This window comes from Suillus discolor (assembly GCF_016758755.1).
Source record: "Suillus discolor strain FC423 chromosome Unknown F5147scaffold_1, whole genome shotgun sequence".
NCBI lineage: Eukaryota > Fungi > Basidiomycota > Agaricomycetes > Boletales > Suillaceae > Suillus > Suillus discolor.
Window position 1 is genome coordinate 204,193 of NW_024541248.1, and position 19,957 is coordinate 224,149.

The 19,957-nt window shown below is 38.7% G+C and overlaps 2 protein-coding genes across 2 annotated transcripts; both read left to right on the plus strand.

Annotated features, from left to right (window-relative positions):
- Positions 1-13,667: 13,667 nt before the first annotated feature.
- F5147DRAFT_646966 (uncharacterized protein) lies at positions 13,668-14,108 on the plus strand (the record flags this gene model as incomplete). Its single annotated transcript, XM_041433166.1, has 1 exon — positions 13,668-14,108. One exon carries the CDS (start codon positions 13,668-13,670, stop codon positions 14,106-14,108), a length of 441 nt encoding a protein of 146 aa, XP_041299837.1.
- A 472-nt stretch (positions 14,109-14,580) lies between these two features.
- On the plus strand, positions 14,581-15,750 carry F5147DRAFT_646967 (uncharacterized protein; the record flags this gene model as incomplete). Its single annotated transcript, XM_041433167.1, has 5 exons — positions 14,581-14,590; positions 14,703-14,957; positions 14,979-15,133; positions 15,237-15,377; positions 15,442-15,750. The coding sequence occupies 5 exons, from the start codon at positions 14,581-14,583 to the stop codon at positions 15,748-15,750; spliced, it is 870 nt and encodes a 289-aa protein (XP_041299838.1).
- Between the last annotated feature and the right edge of the window lie 4,207 nt (positions 15,751-19,957).

Sequence of the window (19,957 nt, forward strand, 5' to 3'; positions counted from 1 at the left end):
CAATATTTCGGGTCCAATGTCCTATGTAATAAGACATGATGTACTGTGGACTATGGGAATACATGTAATAATGCGGTCGACAATGTTAGGGATGTGAAAACAAGTAACTATGCACCTAGTGGGGCTAGTGTGATGAGACTGGACATAGGTAGGACAAGTGCGTGCAATATCTGATAGGCTGATGGGAAACCTGATGTGAAACCCAATGTCCAATGTCCAATGTCTAATGTTTTCAGGTTTGGTGCGTATTGAGCCAGATATGATAGGGAATGATTTGGGTAATGATTAGTATTTGACATGTATCAGAAAATAGACCTCTACAAAGCCACAAGGACTCCAAGTCCTACAGTGGGACAGAGACATTTTGTATGATTTTAAACTTTCTTGGCTTTTCTAGTTTGGGGATGATTGATAGTGGAGAGGACTGAAAGGGACCTATTAAGCTTTGTAATGTGTCAGCTGAAAATAGGCTGATGTAATGGCTTATGAGGAGCTCACTCTGAATAATTGATTTAAACTCATTCTAAAATTTAATAATCAATTCTTTATTTAAGAGAGAAGGGGGGTCTGTACAGCTGTGATAGCAGGGAAATCTACTTTGAAACCTAAGCATAGATCTTCTAGGATTTTTACAAAATGTTTGAGAATGTCTGCTTTCTGTAGTTTTCATAGCCAAGCATCAGCCTTGTATGGTGTCAGCAGGAGCCTCCTTCTGCACTCTAGAACATTTCTGAGCTCCATGAATTGCTGTGCTGCAGCCAGAATAGATGTGATGGATGTTGTGTCCGGGAGTATTTGTTAAAGTAGACATTACTGGGAAGATAATTGCTAGTGAGTTACTCAAGGATATAAAAAAGTCATTTAGATGTCCATCTCTAGTACTTGCTGTATAAGAGATAACAGTAGTTATGAAGATCAATGGACTTCATAGGAAGGATAAGATTGATAGCTTATGCACTAATAGCAGCTACAGATATCTGAAATTATTTTAGTACAATTTTTAGAAAGTAAGCTATAAAATAAAGAGTGAGCTTTTTATCATCAGAATTTTGAAAAGACTTACTGTAATTTCTTATACAGATAAGGCAACAAAAGAGATATATGAGGTTATGGCCATAGAAACTTGCATCCACAATCTTGGCTCAAATTTCTTCTATACCACATTTTGGCATTCCTGGAATCTGATGAAATAAAAAATAGAAGAATTCTTTAAATTCTTTAATACTCTCCCATTATTGTTTCCATGCACTCTTGTATGATACTAGATGTCTATTGGAATCAATGGTAAAGTATTTCTTGATAAGTTTTTTATTGCTCATGATAAACTTTATCAAGTTTCATGTAGCCTGCATTTCAAAAACCAACATATCATATCTAAGGAGCTTGTCTGTGATTTCCTCTGATATCTTGAGAGAATGCAGATTAACATTGTTTGCTCCAAATAGAAGATCTTATCTAAGTATATGAATACACTTCAATAAACACTATGATATATTTGTGTCATGGAGGTTATGGATGGCAACTTGTCATCAAATATGAAGTCTGATCCATCTGATATTATAAACTGGAGTCTAGGTTGTGCTATATGGCCTTGGCATATGACATAGTATAGTCAAGAATATCTCTGAATGGTGCAAAATAATGTATACATAGGCTCTATCTACACTTTCATAGTATTCATAAATGTTCTAGGGGTGATTGATTAGTAGTTAGATAAGTTAGGGTTGTATAGATGGGTCAGTAGGGTATACACCATCTTGGCTATGATTCATAACTAAACATCATATTTCTTTTTGTAGTATAATACTACATAAAGTATTGAGAGATGTATATAACTATAAATTAAGTGCCTATCTTTTTAAAATACCTAATGTACTAGTAAGACTCCTAGAGCAATATATATATAATTATGATAATCAATTCAGCTGATATGAATGTATTAATATCTTATATATCTTATATTAGATTGTAGGACTATGAAATTCTTATTGCTATTAATGCTTTTATTATTGTGAGAGTTTTTAATATTATAGATACTATCCGCAATTTATATAGTTTGGAATAGGATGATAACTAAGTAGCAGACACTCCCAGTGCATCATAATCTACATTAATTTTATCCTTCTAACTATTATTACTGTTACCTTCACCATCATCCTCTATATGAAGAAGATGGGTCATATTAGATTCTTCCTTATAGATATTGAAATATGAGAAAGGTTATCATGCCAAAAAAAAGCTCATAGAACATTCTGGTATATCATTTCTCTCATTTTCTCTATTCACCTTAATGGCTTCCCCTAAATATTCTTAAGAAAGTGTAAATAAAATTGATATCTATATCATATGTTAGTCTAGAGGCATGTCTGTTAGAAATATAAAATGAAATACTTAAGTTTATAATACATATATCTGAAGTTTTTCTAATAAACACTTCAGTCTCCTAGCAAGAAAGAATGCACTTCATCCAAGATATATAAGATAATTGAGTGATGATGAGATCAGAGAATGCAATATTGTAATGTTCTGCAATTGATGGACCTAGTAGACCAAATCCTATTTTAATTTGATAATTGAGCCTTCTGATAGAAATTATATTGACCCTTCTTACTAGACCTCCTGCCAATGCTGAGTTATATTTTATTTTGCTTCTGACTTTTTAAAGCTTATTAAAGTTCAGAAGATACAGGAAACTATAAGTAAAGTAAATAATAAGACACTTTATTAATATTTCTATAACTTATTTCTTTCTCTTTAAAAGTACCTACTATTACTATGCTGGTGCTCTTCTGGCCCTCAGCACTCCTTCTCATGCTGAAAAAGTTAATTCTTTGGGAAATACTATTAGGCACCCAGAGGTAGAACATATTTCTTAGTGTTGGCTAGTCTGGTAATAGCATACTATGCTTAGCTCAACTCCCTTATGTCAGCAAAGGTGAATGAGGATACTTTTAATACTTGGAAATTTTCTAAGGTCCATCAGGCTGTTTTAACATTTGCTTACAATTTCTAGGCTGTTAAAGATGCTGCATAGGTAGATTATATCAAAAAGATAGCTGTAATAATGATAACAAAGATTAACAATATTAGCTGGACTACTACTGTACCAATTGGTTAAGCTAAAAATACACAGTATACACTGCAGGCATTTTCCTATTTTTCTTCACCAAACATCCATAAAACATTGATTGAGAAGATTGAATTTTTCCCTCATTTTGTCTGTCAAAACATTGAAAAAAGTAATTCATGTTTCAATGATTTTCTGTGTGTGGGACATGATGCAAAAATTGATCATGTTCCTTTAAGGATAATGCTGTATTTTCCATCTATTGTCCTGTAAATAGCAGCTTACAATAATGTTAATTTTCTTCTCTATTTGAAGGACAATAGATGGAAAATACAGTATTATCCTTGAAGGAACATGATCAATTTTTGCATCATGTCCCACACACAGAAAGTCATTGAAACATGAATTACTTTTTTCAATGTTTTGACAGACAAAATGAGAGGAAAATTCTATCTTCTCAATCAATGTTTTTTGGATGTTTGGTGAAGGAAAATGGGAAAATGCCTGCAGTGAGAGTTGGGATTGTTGCCATACATTTCAAGATAGCATTCTTTGTACTAGATGTAACATTAGTGCATTGTGACAACAGTTTTGGGAATTGTAGTTACCATCTCCTCTGCATGTTTGTGTGCTTCAGTATATAATTCCTTACTCCAATACTTACGAATATGGGTCTCCTTTTGTGATGGATCAAGAACTGTCATTGGAAAGTCAGTGAGAGTAATATGTACATAAAAGAACAATGCATGCATGGCCATAATATGGGCATCAGAACTGCTCGACCTCTCATAATACTTTGCAATCTTCTCAATACCAGCATCCAGGCCCTCCACAAAATCTATATACTTGATGTGTCCAGAATGTGAGGACCATGCACTGTGCAATGACTCTAACACAGGCAATGCTAAGTGAAGCATTGGTCCTTGTTCAGACAAGAAGGACTGCTGCAACAACTCAGCATACTGTAGCTTCACATGAGCTGCAATTCAAGTTGTAATTATGATAAAAATATGCACACCGAGGATTGAGAGCAGACATTGAACATGGGTCCACTCTTCAGATGATAGCTCAAGGTCTGTAATCTTTTCTGTTTAGAAGAGTCCTTCTCTTGCAAACCGAGCCAGCCCAAAAAATAGTCAACTTCCTAGTAATCTACATCAGCAGGCACTGTTACAGTCATCCGTAACATCTACAGAAGCCCCCACTCTGCTAGACTCCCGACGCGGCGGCACACCGCTAGAACCTAGAATGACAGCGGTCTGGACCGCTGTGACACCACCCCTGGCCTAGAAGGCCTTGTACCTGATCCCCAGAGGCTGTATGCCTCATGTACACCTAGACCGGCGCATGTTGCCTCATGCTGCCTCATGTAGATCCGGAGCGCCTTAAGGCGCCTCATGACTCATTAAAGGTTAATCCTCATGTATCTTATCTCACCTCATGGTTGACCTCATGTACCTTATCTCTGACTCACCATGACTCGCATAGATCCCCAGATACAGACTGAGCTTGAACCCTTATGTACTATACATATATAAGCAGACATATCATTATAGTATTTCTTCACTTTGATATCCTAGGTCCAACCCCCCTGATTGTACCAGAACTAGCTTGTCTAATCCACTTGCTTCTTTGTACTTATGACTGCACTTCTAAGTCGCTCCCCATGCCTTAGCCATATTCTCGCTAGCCCTTCATCTTGACGAGGTCCGAGGACCTTACCGACATTGACAGAGAGACCTGTCGACCTTCGATCGACTTGTAAGACACCCTCGACATCCCACCAGATGCATTTGCGCTTGTGTCGAGAAGACCTATCCTAGGCCATAACAGGCACAACATTGAGATCCTAAATTGAACCTACATCTCACAGCTCGAATGTGCATTAAAGCATAGTGTATGTTGAGGACCACCTTACTTTCATGTCAAGAAGCAACTGTTGTGAGTGTTTGATTGGTGTGTGGCCATCTTTGTCTCGACACTGGACACTTTGAAAAAGTTCCTTTCATTGACCTGAGGAGTGCTCCTACAATGAACAATGTCAACATAACATACTATGTTCATTTGACAGATGGCAAACCTTGACACAGATAGATTGGTGTAGCACTCAAGCTCACACTAGGCTTGTATTCTGCTATTTTCCAATACATGTCAAACACCCATCACACACAAATCACTTCCCAATGTTATCCAACACTTACCTGCTCAATTCAATGTTTATCCGCTAATCCCACACTTATCAGATGTGACCCGACACTAACCTGATGCTAACCTGATGAAAATGTCCTCCCTATGTCATGTCCTGTTGTATTTATCCCCACTAGGTGCACAGTTACTTGTTTTCACATCACTAACATCATAGAATGTGTTATTACATGTCTGCAGTACCACATGTCTTATTACATAGGACATTGGACCCGAAAATTATCGCTACTACCTTTGCCTATAGCACTCTGAATTCTACATAGACACTATATATTTCACATACCTCCTACCTATTACTTTACTTTTACCTTTCTACTTCCAAGTAGGAGGAGGTCATCCTATATTAGTAGTTTTTAGCTGAATTCCGCAATATCATCCTTTCTTTATCCGAAACACTCCGAAATATCCAACAGTAATCCGACATTCACTACATTTTCAATGCTAACCTGATGCAACCTGAGGTAACCCACTAACCCAAAAACCCAAAAAAATCAGACCTGATGTTTTGACATCAGACTCGTAATTATACCTTTGGACTTTGTTTCTCACACTCAGACTATCTTCCTTTTTGTATAACTAATTATTCTAAATACCAAACAGCAAACCCCTCAGGTTGAACATACTTGTCTTGCAAGTATAGCAGACTAGGCAGTGCTAGACCACAACTTTTATATTTGGCTGAGTGCTTACTGCGTGTCATGCTCAGCCATTGTTGTTTCTCTACATCGGACTAATCCAACCTCATCTTGTTCAAGTGCAGAGTGAGTCATGGGGGCTAGCAAATTGTTAAGACTGTGCACAAAGGGTAGGACTGATTCCGAGGGGCTTGGCTTTAGCTCATGTGCTGCGTCCCTTACCCAAGTATGTACCCTTAATTTTAGACTGAAGTCTGGAGAAGGTCCAATGAAGTCCGAAGGACTTCCAAATGAGCATGGAAAACTTCGGAAGGACCATCTGGCTGAGTGTGAGAAACTTCTGGAGGAACTTCCAGAAATTACTATGAGATTCATCCACTTCACAAAGATATGTGTAAGGCTAATCAGGATGAATCCTGAATAGAAAGCAAACAGAGGAAAGGCTGCAGGGACAAAGTCCAAAGCAGAATAGGTCCAGAGGACTGTGGGAAAGTTCTGGAGGAACCTCTGGAAATTCAGAGATGTTTAGGAGCAGAGGAGCAGAGGAGCAGAGGAGTGGAGGAGTGGAGCTCCGGCCTAGGGAATTCCTCCCTAGGCCTAAGGTGGATATTCAGATGTAAGGAACTAGTATGAAGACTTAGTGTGAGATCTAGTGCGAGGACTAATATGATATTCAGACTGAGGAAATACAGGAGTATCTACAGGGGTTTATATACTGGAGTCAAGTCCAAGTGGATCAATAAACAGATGGGTAAGGCTATGTACGAGCATGTGGAAATGTATTAGTAAGTAAGACAGATTATAGGGAAATGAACTCAGAGATGAAACTCATACAAGGATCAATAAGCAAAATGGAAACAGAGATAACCAAAGACCAGAGACAGGTGATTACCATAAGGGGATGGGCACTGTTTTAAGGTCTGGGTTCAGATATGAAGCATAGGTCTGATCTGGAGATCCTGAGAAGTGGATATCAGATCAGGTGTCCAGATATTGGATCCAGATGTGTGGATATGCAAAGGTACAGGGATCCAGGTGTATAGACATCTGGACAGATAATGGACATGGACAGGGGGTCCAGAGGTCTGGATGAGGTGTGGGAACATTATTGAATGTAGGTCCGGAATACAGGATATGACGCAAATCATCATTAGGTTGGGTTGCATCATAGTGTCTTGACTTGCTGTGTGTGGACAACAGGGCCTGAGTTGTGAGGTTGATAATATGGGCCAAGCACCTGAATATACATGTGAGAATTGGTAATAATAAACAAGACCTAGAAACTCTTACTGAAGGTACTGTTTTTATGATCAAATGTCTTCATGGTATGTGCCTCGATGTGGACTGCGAAATGTTCCATCATAGTATTGTTGTTAGCTGCATTATCACATATAATATAACCAATCTGAAACTTCATTGGTACTACACTGTTATGAAGCTAGAATTTTACTTACCTTATGTGCAATCCCAACATGTTTAACTAATTTGAACAGTGCTTGACTAAGATGGACACCATTGTGAGCATTGTTCAGTCGAGCAAAGCTAAGAAGGGCACTTTGAATAGTCTAAACACTAGCTGCTATGTCTTTGATCCAGTGACCAGTGAGGGTGAAATAGCCATCAACATTTGATACTTGCCAGACATAACATGTCAGATTGATCTGTCCCTTCACAGCATCACTCTTGTTATGGCTCACATTAGAAATAATGACAAAAAAATCAACAACTGACTTACAAGTAGCTGTCGGCGAAGGCTGGTGAGATTACATTTGAAGAGGTTGATAATGGCTTGGCGTGTCTTTTGTCGACTAGGTAGTGTGACACGGTTGGTAGCTCGTGCTGCTATATCAATTATATATTTGAAGGACTTGTGGTTGAGTGTCAATAGGCTGCAGTGAACTGATAAGTGTCTGATTGTAAGAATACAAATCAAAAACATACCTAGTCAGTTTCAATCAGCCATTCAATGGTGGCCTCGCAGAAGATTGCATCTGAGTATGGGATAATCTTTTCCTTTGGTTGTAGCTCACAGAGGTGAGTGTCGAGTCACGCTTGAGAGTCAGCAGCAACATCTAGTTTGCAGTGCTTGGTGTCTCTTGGTAACATTGAGACAAATTTCTCAGCTTCAGCCCATGTAAGATATTCATTCTGTGAATGTATAGTCAGTGGCATGTTTTCTCAGGTTGGCAATACTTACCCTATGTGAAGCATCCATGTGGCATCACATAGTTGTCACCTTATTGACAAAAGCAATAGGTTTCTTCATTTTCTTGCTATCATGTAGTCAGTACAATGTGTGTGAGATGGAAATAGAAATTTACCTGCACAGTCAACAATTCCAGTGCTTCTTGCCTTTGTCAACATAAGGCTTGGAAAAAAAACTTGGTAATATCTCAATTTTGCTGCTCTTGATGTGGGGTTTCAGAGGCCTCTGAGTTGTTGATGCTCATGACTTGAACATTCTTGAGGAAGCTGTCAGCATCAACTTTGTCAGAATTTGCATGCAGTGGGTTGACTACATATATTAAATAAATATCAGTATTATGTCTTTGTTTTGTTTGGTAGGAAACTTACCAGTTGATGGGCTTGCATCATTCAAAGTGTTGTATTCAGTCTCGTTTGTATGTTCAGAAGGATCAGGGCTATGTGCTTGTTTTTTGCCTATGATGATGTAGGTATTGGTCAGTATTTAGACAAAAAAATAGCATAAACATACCTTTTGTAAGTCGCCTTTTTTGTATGCTGCTTGGCAGCTCAATATTGTTGTTGTCATCATTAACCTCAACAATGGTGACTTTGTGGCTATGAGAACTTGAAGGAGATGTGGTATTTGGGAGATTCAGAGGTATTGTTACAGAAACTACAGAAGGAGCATTGGCAGCACAGCTTGCATTGTGAGCCTGCCTGTGTGAAGCTAATTCTTGATCAGCAGCATTGTCTGCATAAATTATCTTCGCTGATGGCACAGGAACATGTTTAGGGCATGCTGTACTAGTAGGTGGCCCCTCGCCATCGGAATAGACGCACAGCACCATATGCGGATGACCTGTTGAAAATTCAAAAACTCAAATTAGTTTATCCCAGACAGAGGCACATAAACTATTGCAGTTTCATGGCCATTGCCAACTGAAAAAAATATACCTGAAAGCTGTGGCCTGAAGGTCCAGCTCAGGCCTGGACACAACTTGAGCCAGGCCCTAAGCCTTCATAAGCCATCTACAAAGCCTGGCTAGGCCTAGCCTAAGTGGGCCCAGCTAGGCCTGGCTCATGGCCTGAAGCTGGGCCTTGAACATTACTACTGTATAATTTTGACCTTAGGTTCATGGGAATTTCTGCATTGCATTACCCAATGGTTTTGTGACAGGTTCATCTCTTGAGGACAGCTGTGACAAACTTACAATAAGTTCACAAGGTTCATATGTAGTTAGTGTTGTTGGCAGATTACTGCCGTTCTGCCATTCGCCGTGGCAAAACTTGGCAAAACCTGGCAGTTGGCAGAAGGTCTGGGGCAGAACTTGGCAGAAGTTGAAAAGGTACCGGAGCACACGTCACTGAGATGAATCTATCATGATTCAAATATTCAAATATTCATATATGATAAATTGTATAGTTGTCAATGCAAATCTTAATTGTATCTACACTCAGTCAGAAAAATGCTGCAATCTTTCAGTTGCAACCTTCGACACAATTTCCAAAATCCGTGCAAACCTTTGCTTTCACAGCCATCAGAAGACACTCGCTAGTGGGAAGTCTGTCCATCGCCGTCACGCACATGCACACTCCAGACGAGCCTTGTATCAACCTCAATATGGCACATAACCTCAGAAACACATTTGCATTCGAGCCACCACCTACGATCCAAAGTGACTTGAGATATTTGAAGGTAATATGTACAACTTCAATGAGCTGGAGCGAGTTGAGGCTGGTATGGTGCCAAAGTTCATTGATGAGGAGCTCTCAGTGATTGATCATGGTGTGAGAGGCGAAGAGAGTGGTTGGGATGTTGCATTGTTAATGTCAACGAATGGTTTTTTGTAGTTAATGAATAATTTACCTTATGCCTGGTTTTGCCATGGCACAACCCTAGTTCTGCCGGTTCTGCCGGCAGAACTGCCTGTGAATAGTTCTGCCCACAGCACTATATGTAGTAGGATAATATATATACTTTCTACACAAATATAGTTCAAAAATGACAATGAGGAGGGAAAAAAAGTGGTTAAGTGAATGTTTTCATAAAAAAACATATCTAAAAACAAACATGTCATATGTTATGTCACAAAATTAGGTTCATTGACCAAAAACAGCTGTGACTGTCACAAAAAATAGGTTCAGTTGTGACAAACCTAAGGTTGAAATTATACAGTATTGTGAGGTAAGGATAATCTAGGTATAGGGCCCTAATAGGGGCTAAAAAGTGCATACTACAAGGGACTACTTTGAAGGTAAACCTAATAAGAGAGGTATACAGTACAAGGGAAGTGTATAAGTAATACTTAGAAGTAGTCAACTTATACTGTCTAGACTCTCACTCGGAGGAGGGAGGAATAGGAAAGATAGTAAATATGTAAGAACATGTAATAAGGCTGTAATACATTTTATAAGCCTCAAGGTAAGGAAATTTACATACCAATGGAGTTTGGATGGACTATGAATAGATGAAGGACCTTCCTAATGCATTTATGAGGTATTCAAAGTGCGGGAATGTATACGCAATGCGGCCAATACACAGGAAAGTGTGAACAAGCGGACGCACAAAGTGTGGGAAAAGCAGGTTCAGTGTTGGACAAGATTATTTGCTAGACAAAGAATAGATGAGGATAGGAAAATTCATAGTGCTCTATACTCCTTGACATATATATGAAAATGACCTACATATTTGCTGCCCAGAGAGGTTCTAAGTGTCACACCATTAGTCTTAATTAATATGTATAGCAAGTGTGCCTCATATGATATTACATTTTGGGTAGCTTATCTTACTACTATTTTCATCTATTTAATTCTGGACATTCACACTGTAGGATATAAGCTGGCTCACTAACTACCTTACACTTCACTTCACTTCCCTTGCTATGAGTTATAGTTAGTAGAGTCACTTTCAGATAGTTGTACTTTACGCAATTAATCTTTGTCATTCAGAACAATTGGTTTGGCTTAACCACTCCTATTTTACATCTTGCTGTCTCTAAGTCTTTTCAATAGGCTTCACATAGTTGTACTTTGATACTCTTACTAGTCTTATATTTTGACATACTTTAACATACCTGCTGTACTAACTCTCAGAAACCTTACTGTTTTGTTGCAAGCTCTTTAGAACCTCTGTGCATTATCGGACCTTTATTTCTTAACTTCAGATCACCTTTGCTTATATTGGACAAGTACTTTGGTACTTCAGATACATTCTCAGAACTTTGGACACACCTTAGGTGACTTCTTCTTTGCTCATTCTTGATCTTAACAGACCTTCCTTACATTTATATTTTAAGAGGTAGTTCTATAGGCAGTCTCTTTGGGACTGGGCTAGATAGGGCAGCTGAGAAGAGATGATCTGGTACATAATGCAATGATATGTGTCATATAATACCACCTATTATAAGGAAATGCCAGGTATATGGAAGGAGGAGTAGTGCCTAGACCCTATCTTCATAAACCTAGAAGGATGCAATCTGAGTATTATCTAAGGGTGGATCAATGAGATCAAGATAGGTAGAGCAAGGGGTATGGAGCTTATGACAAAGGTTTGTGAGACTATTGGAGTCAACAAAGATTTGCCAGTCTATTCCCTAGGAGAGACAGTGGACAGTGAAAAACCCTCAGGGTGCATTAGGATACTGAAGCTTCCACAGATATAATCTAATTTGCATTCTCTTCAAAACTATGGATTTACTATGAGAAATAAGATGAAAAAAATAAGGCAGGGATTCAGATATTAAGTGGAGAAATCAATTTTGCAATAGGGGGTTTTCCAATGACACTGATAGGAGGGCATTATTAGGCATGACAAGGAATAGTGTTTAATTAATGATCCAATAAGTTGTTGCAGTGTCCATAGTGGGCTTAGGGCATATTTGGTTTAAGCTTGCATCAGGCAATAGTTGTGAAGGGCCAGAAGATGGACCAGTGACTGATTGTACAGTATCTGAAGCTTGAGTCAAAGGACCTATAGCACTATAGCTAGACATGAAAGCTAGAGATGTTGAACATTATTTCTATTATGAAACTCTTCGAAACTTACAATGTTGGTTGGTCAAACAATTATACTCTAATGATAAGCCATGATTAGGAGAGCGTGCTGTGACGAAAGAAATTAGTTGATGGTGGTGATACATTCAAATGGAGACTTACAATGAGACTGTTTTGGAGGGCTGTAACTTCAATGACATATGAACTGCTGGTATCCTGCTTGAATCCTAAATGGTGATAGTGAGTGATAATGACAAGTTGAATAATTAGAGGAATGTGAGAGACCACAATGAGGAGACATTACACAGTCCTGCTGAGACAAGCAACAGTCCCTATAGGACTGCGGTCTAGGAGAAATCAGTTGACAAGAAGGATGATCTGTGTAGGAGGATGATAGATAGTGAGTAGGTGATATGAAATTTCAATGTGATGACTTAGTGCAGCAAAATTTGAAACTGTAAAGGCTAGTATCAATGGTCTTTCCTTTGGAGGGAGGGATAGGGTTGGGATTGCGGGAAATTTCATTTAGTTTGATCTCCTTGGAATGTAATACTACACCTATGCAGTGTAGAGACTAACATCTCTGTAGTCTTGTAGAGGTCTAATTCTCCAATACTCTAATCACCTTCCAAACACAGTACAACCCATATCTCATTTTCATACACCCAGTACTTCATTAGCCACTTGCACACACATTCTCAGCTCTGTCACTTGTCCTCCATCCATCCATTCCATGCCCATTTGGTTCAGGTCACTATGCTCTAACAACCTGCATGCATGGTGAGTGGATGTGAGGCATACACCATCACACCTTATCACCTTATCACTTTTCCATACCCTACCTATTGTTGTGTGCCTTGCTAGGCTTGACTTAGTGCCTGGTTCAGTATTTCTCTCTATTCATATACATAAAGGAACCTTCCCAGTAGCAATCCTCTTGGGGCTGACATTAGCTTAAGCACAGAGAACCATCTGAGTACATCTTACACTATCTATTTTTTATCACTTCATATTCCTTACTTACAGTAATACAGATCAACATTCATCATATTATCACTGTCATCCACTAATCCTTGGGTGTTGTTAGTTATAATAATATTGCACATCTCATTGGACTATTCTTCTCCTTCTCGAGCTGTAATTGCTCCATCCTTTCCATTTCCTCCACTGTCTGCTGATAATTTTGCCACTCAGCTTGTCTCATTGCCTGTTTTTATGAGAAATCCATATTTTATGTCTCTGCTTGGATAGGTACATCTGAGATTATTGGTCACTCTGACAAGATTGGTGAAGATCAGTTCTAGTCTCCTGCAGTCAAAGCAAACTATCTGACTCTCTCAGAGGTGAGATTGTGGATACCAAGTATTGATTCAAATATGTGGTGCTTGATGGTGTTGATGGCAAAAAGCCCATAGGAAGACTAATCAACCTAGCAACTATGAGACAAAGTAGCTCCTAGATTCTTCAATTCCCTATCAAAACATCTGGAGAATCACTTTTTCACTTAGATGAGAGACAAGCAGACGCAGAAGTTGGACATGCAGGTAGGGAAATGCAGAGTAGGAGTGGCGTGGATCAACATGTTCGCACTACATGAACAATTGAAGTTCAGCATGTATAATGACAGGCCTGAAAACGCAGCTGAAATGAACAAATTGATTGTGTCATTTTGCAATGTAGGGATCATATCTATGAAGGAGATAGCAGCGATTCCATTGATCGTCGATATCAAGTGCATCAAGAATGTGAACTCGCTCACAAAGGATTTCTTGGACCCAGGGGAGGTAACTGAGCTCGAGATGCTCGACGACGAATCTATCATTGTCGCATCAGGACAACACAGACTCATTGCATTGGTAAAATATCAACAGAGTGTCGAGGATGAGTTGGCCTCATTGACGAAGAAACATGACAAAATAAGAGACATGGGCACACTCACTGAAGATCACCTTGAAATGTACAACACATTACAGGACATCATGGGCAACCACATGGAACTATTGGAAACCATGGGAAAGTAGGGCATAATCGTATATGATCAAGGTGGGTCTCGAATTCTGTGCTTGCCACAGTAGCCAGCACATCTATAAACAGACACAACATATGACTGTCTGTGCAGGCCACCATTGCAGATGTGGAAGACTGATGTTTTGTATCTGCAGACAAATTATTAGCCAAAGGCAACAATTTAGCAATACATTTGAGTCACAACAATACGTTGCATGATTATGGAGAGACCGAGGAAGAGGTGCTCATGACAGTGTTGAACACGGTGGTGGTGGCATACAATATGGCACCGCCTGAGTCCAGGAATCAAGCAGTTATGAAGGCACTCAAAGAGCAACACAAACTTAAAAAGAATGCACGCCTGCAAAAGGTGTTGCATCACCCATTGTTATGCTTGCTGCTCGCGACTCGCCTGCTGAGGTTGGGGCCACATTTTTGTTGAAGGCATGAATTCTCAGTGACCTGGTTGTCGAATTCAATTGATGTATGTATGGGGGTGAGTGACAGTGCATTGAGAGGAAAATGTGAATGCTCACGTTGAATCCAGCTGTATATCTTTTTAATTGAAATGTGATGCACACGCCTTCAATTGCTTTCATCTCATAAAGTGTTCCCATCCTACAAAACCATCAAACAACTCCTACAAGACTCCGAAAAAGGTGATGTGGAGGCGAAAGCACAACTGAATGTATTATGCAAATCGATCGAGACCTGTGAACAACAGGAAAAAGGCCAGCTCTCGACTTGGGCAGAAGTAATAGGAAAGATCAATGAGCACACAGAGAAATCATTTGTCGGGAAGGAAGAGTGCATTGGGGACATTTCACCTGTGTATGTGATGCTATTAAGCACATATCGAGCAGGTGTGCTATGCACGTTACAAGAATCATGGTTGCTGTGGAAGAAGAAAGATAAAGACATTCAAAGTAATGAAATCTTGAGGTACCTTGACAGCATCGTGGCACACATGGCCCTACACCTGACACTGGAGCAAGGAGCTGAGTGGGTGCTGGAGCCACTACCTGGAGGATGGCTTATGGTATACATGTGGGACTATCTCATTAGGATTCAGCTGGGCATCATGGAGGCAAGCAAAACATCAAGAAGGAGTCACATAAACACTCACTGAATATCAATGACAGATATGCCGTTGGTTCGAGCCACTCCTCGATCATTTTCGTACCTTTGGAGGAAGAATGCATGTCATGGATGACTGTTCCATGGTGATGCTGTTGAACATCAGCAAGGACAACCACATCACACCACCTGAAGCTGATATCGCAGTGAGTCTGAATTTATGCACATGTCATCAAAAAATGAAACCAATCACCTGACACTGAACTCCAGGTAGTAAAAATCATATGGACTTACAGACAATCGTTCATCATGAGGCTAAATAACACCATGTTGAAACATGCACGTCAAAGCCCAGGACAACCTCATGACAAAGATGTGTTTAATGTAGCTGTAACAAACATGCATGAAACAGAGAAGCTCATCTGCCAAGCCCTGTTGAACTTAGTGTCAAAGAGAAAGCAGAAGAACGTAGTAAATCTGAATAACTTAGCTAGTGAAACAAACACCCTCACCAGAACTATGGGCCTACACGTCACTACTTGGAATTGGCCTTCTCCGTCCATCAAAAACCAAGTGTGAGACATAGTCCCTTGCCTTCATGCCATCACTTTGGAGTGAGCCTACCGGTTGAAGTACTGTTCCAAGCTGTTGAAGGGTTCATGGATTAGTGTACTCTGCAGACTCCTAGAGATGAGTCTTGTGGAGTATGTTCAGCCCTTACAGATCATGGAGAAAGATCTCTCACTATGCACCATGAAAGAATAGACTTGGTGGGACGAACTCTCCATCAGCGACACGCAGGCAGACCCTCAATCCATCATTGACCTGGTGTAAGACAACATCATCCAAAAGCAATAACGACTTGAAACACATTTCATTCAAAATTGCCTGCCTAACATCATCATGAAGTTGTTGAATATATAACTTGTAAGAAAGTTCTTTTGTGTAGAAAATCTTCTCTGTAGGCAAGTTATGGCTAGAGTATATTACCATTTGTCGATGGGAGCTATGGAAAATTGTAAATCTTAGACCAAAATGTTGTGTGGTGGGAGAGCCAGAGTTAAAATCTTTTTTGGAACTGTCATGATTACCTAGCAGAGATGCTGGTGAGTGTATGGAGTTGCTGTAGGATTGGGAGCAATTTTTTTGCCTTAATTAATTTACTTCTGGGCAGTTTTGGTGAAGTTTGATACTCTAAGGTGATGCAACTGCTTGAGGAGGGAATACCATGTGGGGCAGGTAGGTGAAGGTGAAAGAATTATAGATGATACCATAAGAACTTCCACATCATTGTGCTTGTCATCATGAGTCATGTCAATAGCAGCTTGTTTGCTGAATCAAATGAGTGTCTGACCTAAACTAACATGTACACTATATAAATACAATAATGGCTGGACACTATATGAAGTGAGTATCCAGCCAAATATAAATGTTGTGATCTCACACAGCCTAGTCTGCTATGCTTGCAAGATAAGTGTGTTTGACCCAAGGGGTTTGCTGTTTGGTAAAGTAAAATAGCTAGTTATATAAAAAGGAAGATAGTCCAAAAGACAAAAACATCAGATATAATACTTTTAGGTTGGTTTAGGCATTGGGTTGCATCAGGTTATGTTGAGGTATGTTGGAAATGTGTCAAAAATGTAGAGAATATTGAGTTACTGTCAGGTGTTTCAGAGTGATAACTGAACAATATTTTGAAATTCAGCTGAGAACTACTAATATTGGATGATCTCCATCCTACTCAGAGATAGAAAGATAAAGTAAAGTAATAGGTAGGAGGTATGCAAAATATATAGTGTCTATATAAAATTTTGGTGGGCTATAGGCGAAAGTAGTAGCAATAATTTTTGGATCCAATGTCCTATGTAATAAGACATAAGGCACTGCAGACATGTAACAATGTGGTCTATAATGTGAGTAATGTAAAAAAAAATAACTATGCACCTAGTGGAGATACATATGACAGGATATAACATAGGGTGGACATTTTTTGATAGGCTAATGCAAAACCTGATGTCTGATGTAATGTCTGATAATCCAATGTCTAATATTTTTCAGATTTGATGCATGCTGCTTGAGCAATGCGTAGCAGTTGACCTGCATCGTCAAATAGCCTGATACAGGCCCAATATGAGTCCAAGCATTACAATACCATTGTAGATCACTATATCCTCAAATAAGTCATTTTTAGGGTCCTCATAGCCTGAGTAGTTGTGATAAAGAACTATGTCTCTAGTTTTAGGTATGAACCTTTCAGATGAGTGGAAATTTTCTTTGAGCTATGCAATTTTAGCATATTTCCTAGTAATCTCTCTTTATGGGTGAAACTGGCCTGGCTGTGCAACCCTGGTCAGAACTAAATATAAATGTTAGATGACAATAAAGATGTTTTAGATTCACTTACTTAGAGGAGATTTTTGGGTCGCATAGTGTGTGGAACATTAGCCTCTGCCCATAGGTTCTCTTCTTAAGACAAGGGTTCTGAAGGTGTTGTTGCCTTTTCTTTCACCCAAGAGTCATGTTTCTGTCCCCACAGCAAGGCTTCTGATGAGGTACCTGCTTCATCTTTTGTATATTCTGAGTTAGAATGAATGAGAAATCAAAAATTTGAGACTTATCTGAAGGTATAAACAAAGCATAAGCTTGCCTCTGGGCTGTCATTCTTTGTATTCTGATAATTCTCCTGGGTTTAGGATTGTTGGAATACATGTAGTCATCGTGGTCATTGGCTGTGGTCTTGCATTCAGAAGATATATCACATAATCAAATACAAGTATTTGAGGTTGATTGATAGATATGTTGGAATCAAACACAGGTGTTTGACATTAATTGAGATAGGGTTTTGGATTCAAATACAAGCATTTGATGTTTATAGACAGAGAATTGTTCTAATGTTGAAATGAAATGCAAGCATTTAATGCTAAATGTAAGGATTTCTAGCCAGATTTCTAGCTAAAGTTCCAAAATGCACCAATTAGTTAAGAGTTCTATGCTGAATGTAAGTATATCTGGTCAGATTACTGGCTGAAGTTCCAAAATGAGTTAAAGAGCAATGCAGGTATGGTTATAAGTTTAAGTGAAAGCAATTGAGATGTGCAATGAATGAACTTAATATAATAGTAAGAACTGTGGATAAAATGAATGCGGAAGAAAAAATGTGATCCTGACTAATTTGATCCACAAATAGTGATGTGTAATGATGAATGAATAGTCAAAAATCACAGATCTGGGCATATCTAAATCTGGCTACAATACATATAATAGAATTATTATCACTATGAAATAAAATCTTCCAAGGTTACCCAAGGAACTGTTTAGCTAATAGAGCATCCAGCATGCAACTATCATTGTAGACAATGTGCACTAAACCATGATAACAACAACATGCTAATGCAACTCAATACAAGGAATAATATTAACCTGCAAATACACTAAATTACTAATAAGGATGTAAGTATCCTTACAGAAGAATAGGAATGCGAGGATGGGAATATGTTTTCAATATAAGAATAAAGTTTGACAAGTGTGCTATCAGTGCCACTGTAGAGTCAAATATGCTAGTGGTCAGCTGCATCACTGGCTTCTCTCTTTTTAGTAGAGGATGACCTTTACTGATTGAAAAATAAAAATATTATCTAGAAATATGACATTGATGTCTACTTTGATTTACAAAGCAGAGATCATTCTCTTGGAGAATATTTGGGTGTCTAAGCCCAGTGCCTGTCCCAAGTTTGCAGCATATATACTACATTTTAACCAGAGTGAATTAATAATGAAAATTTGCCAGAAATTTACCTTGATATTTTTGACATTGGCAGCAAGGCCATCATTGTCACTATATAGTTGAAACACTTTTACTGCAACATATAGAATTATGATTGGATAGCAGTATAAACATTAATTGGAGATTAACCTTGATAGGTTCCTTGTTTGTTCGTAAAATACACTTCTGGATCTTCCCAAAACTGCCACATGTAATAGGATATTCAGCAGTCTTCATAATGTGAGGCATGAGGTTGTCAAGTATCACCTGAATTGATACTATAGCAAGTCACAATCTGATTAATTTAATTACATACATTCTACTTAGGCAAATTAACTTCCATAGAGCAATCCATTGAGTGTTGATTGATATCCATTATAATGTCATTCATCTTGTTACTTGCTTGAGGGTGGCCATCAAACAATGATTATTTGGTAAGAAAAGGATAAAGAACTACTGCTATAGTGTGTTTATTTTATTTTATTCATGCAGTGAGAGATTGTCTGTGTAGTCACAGCAAGTGAGATGAGAATTAGACTTTTATATGACACTTACACAATCAAACAAGAGTGATTAGCAAATCCAGGTTAGGTTTAAGAGTGATTCTACATGTATTTTTCACACTGATTCTAATTTGTGTGTCTATTTCTTTTCAAAAAATGTAGGTACCATATGGAAAAAATCTTGTTCACAAGCCCAATTTCAACTGCTGCTCTGTATACCAGCTGAAATTGTTCAAATAGGAAGCCATCTAACAATTTTCTCTCACTTCGAATATTCAAAAATTTAGTTAGTTGGTTTATTTGTGACAAGTGAGATGCCTGAATGTCACGAGTTCCAAATACAAACCATTATACTTTCCTAAATTCGAAGTCTTTTAAGCGCACAAGTATAGCGCCTGTACCTAAAGATAAACCTAAAGATGTATTTATAGTTGAGGAAGCACCTACGGCGTCTATTGTAGAATTACCGAATATCACTGTACCTGAATCACGTGATGATGACAGCATACCACGCGACACT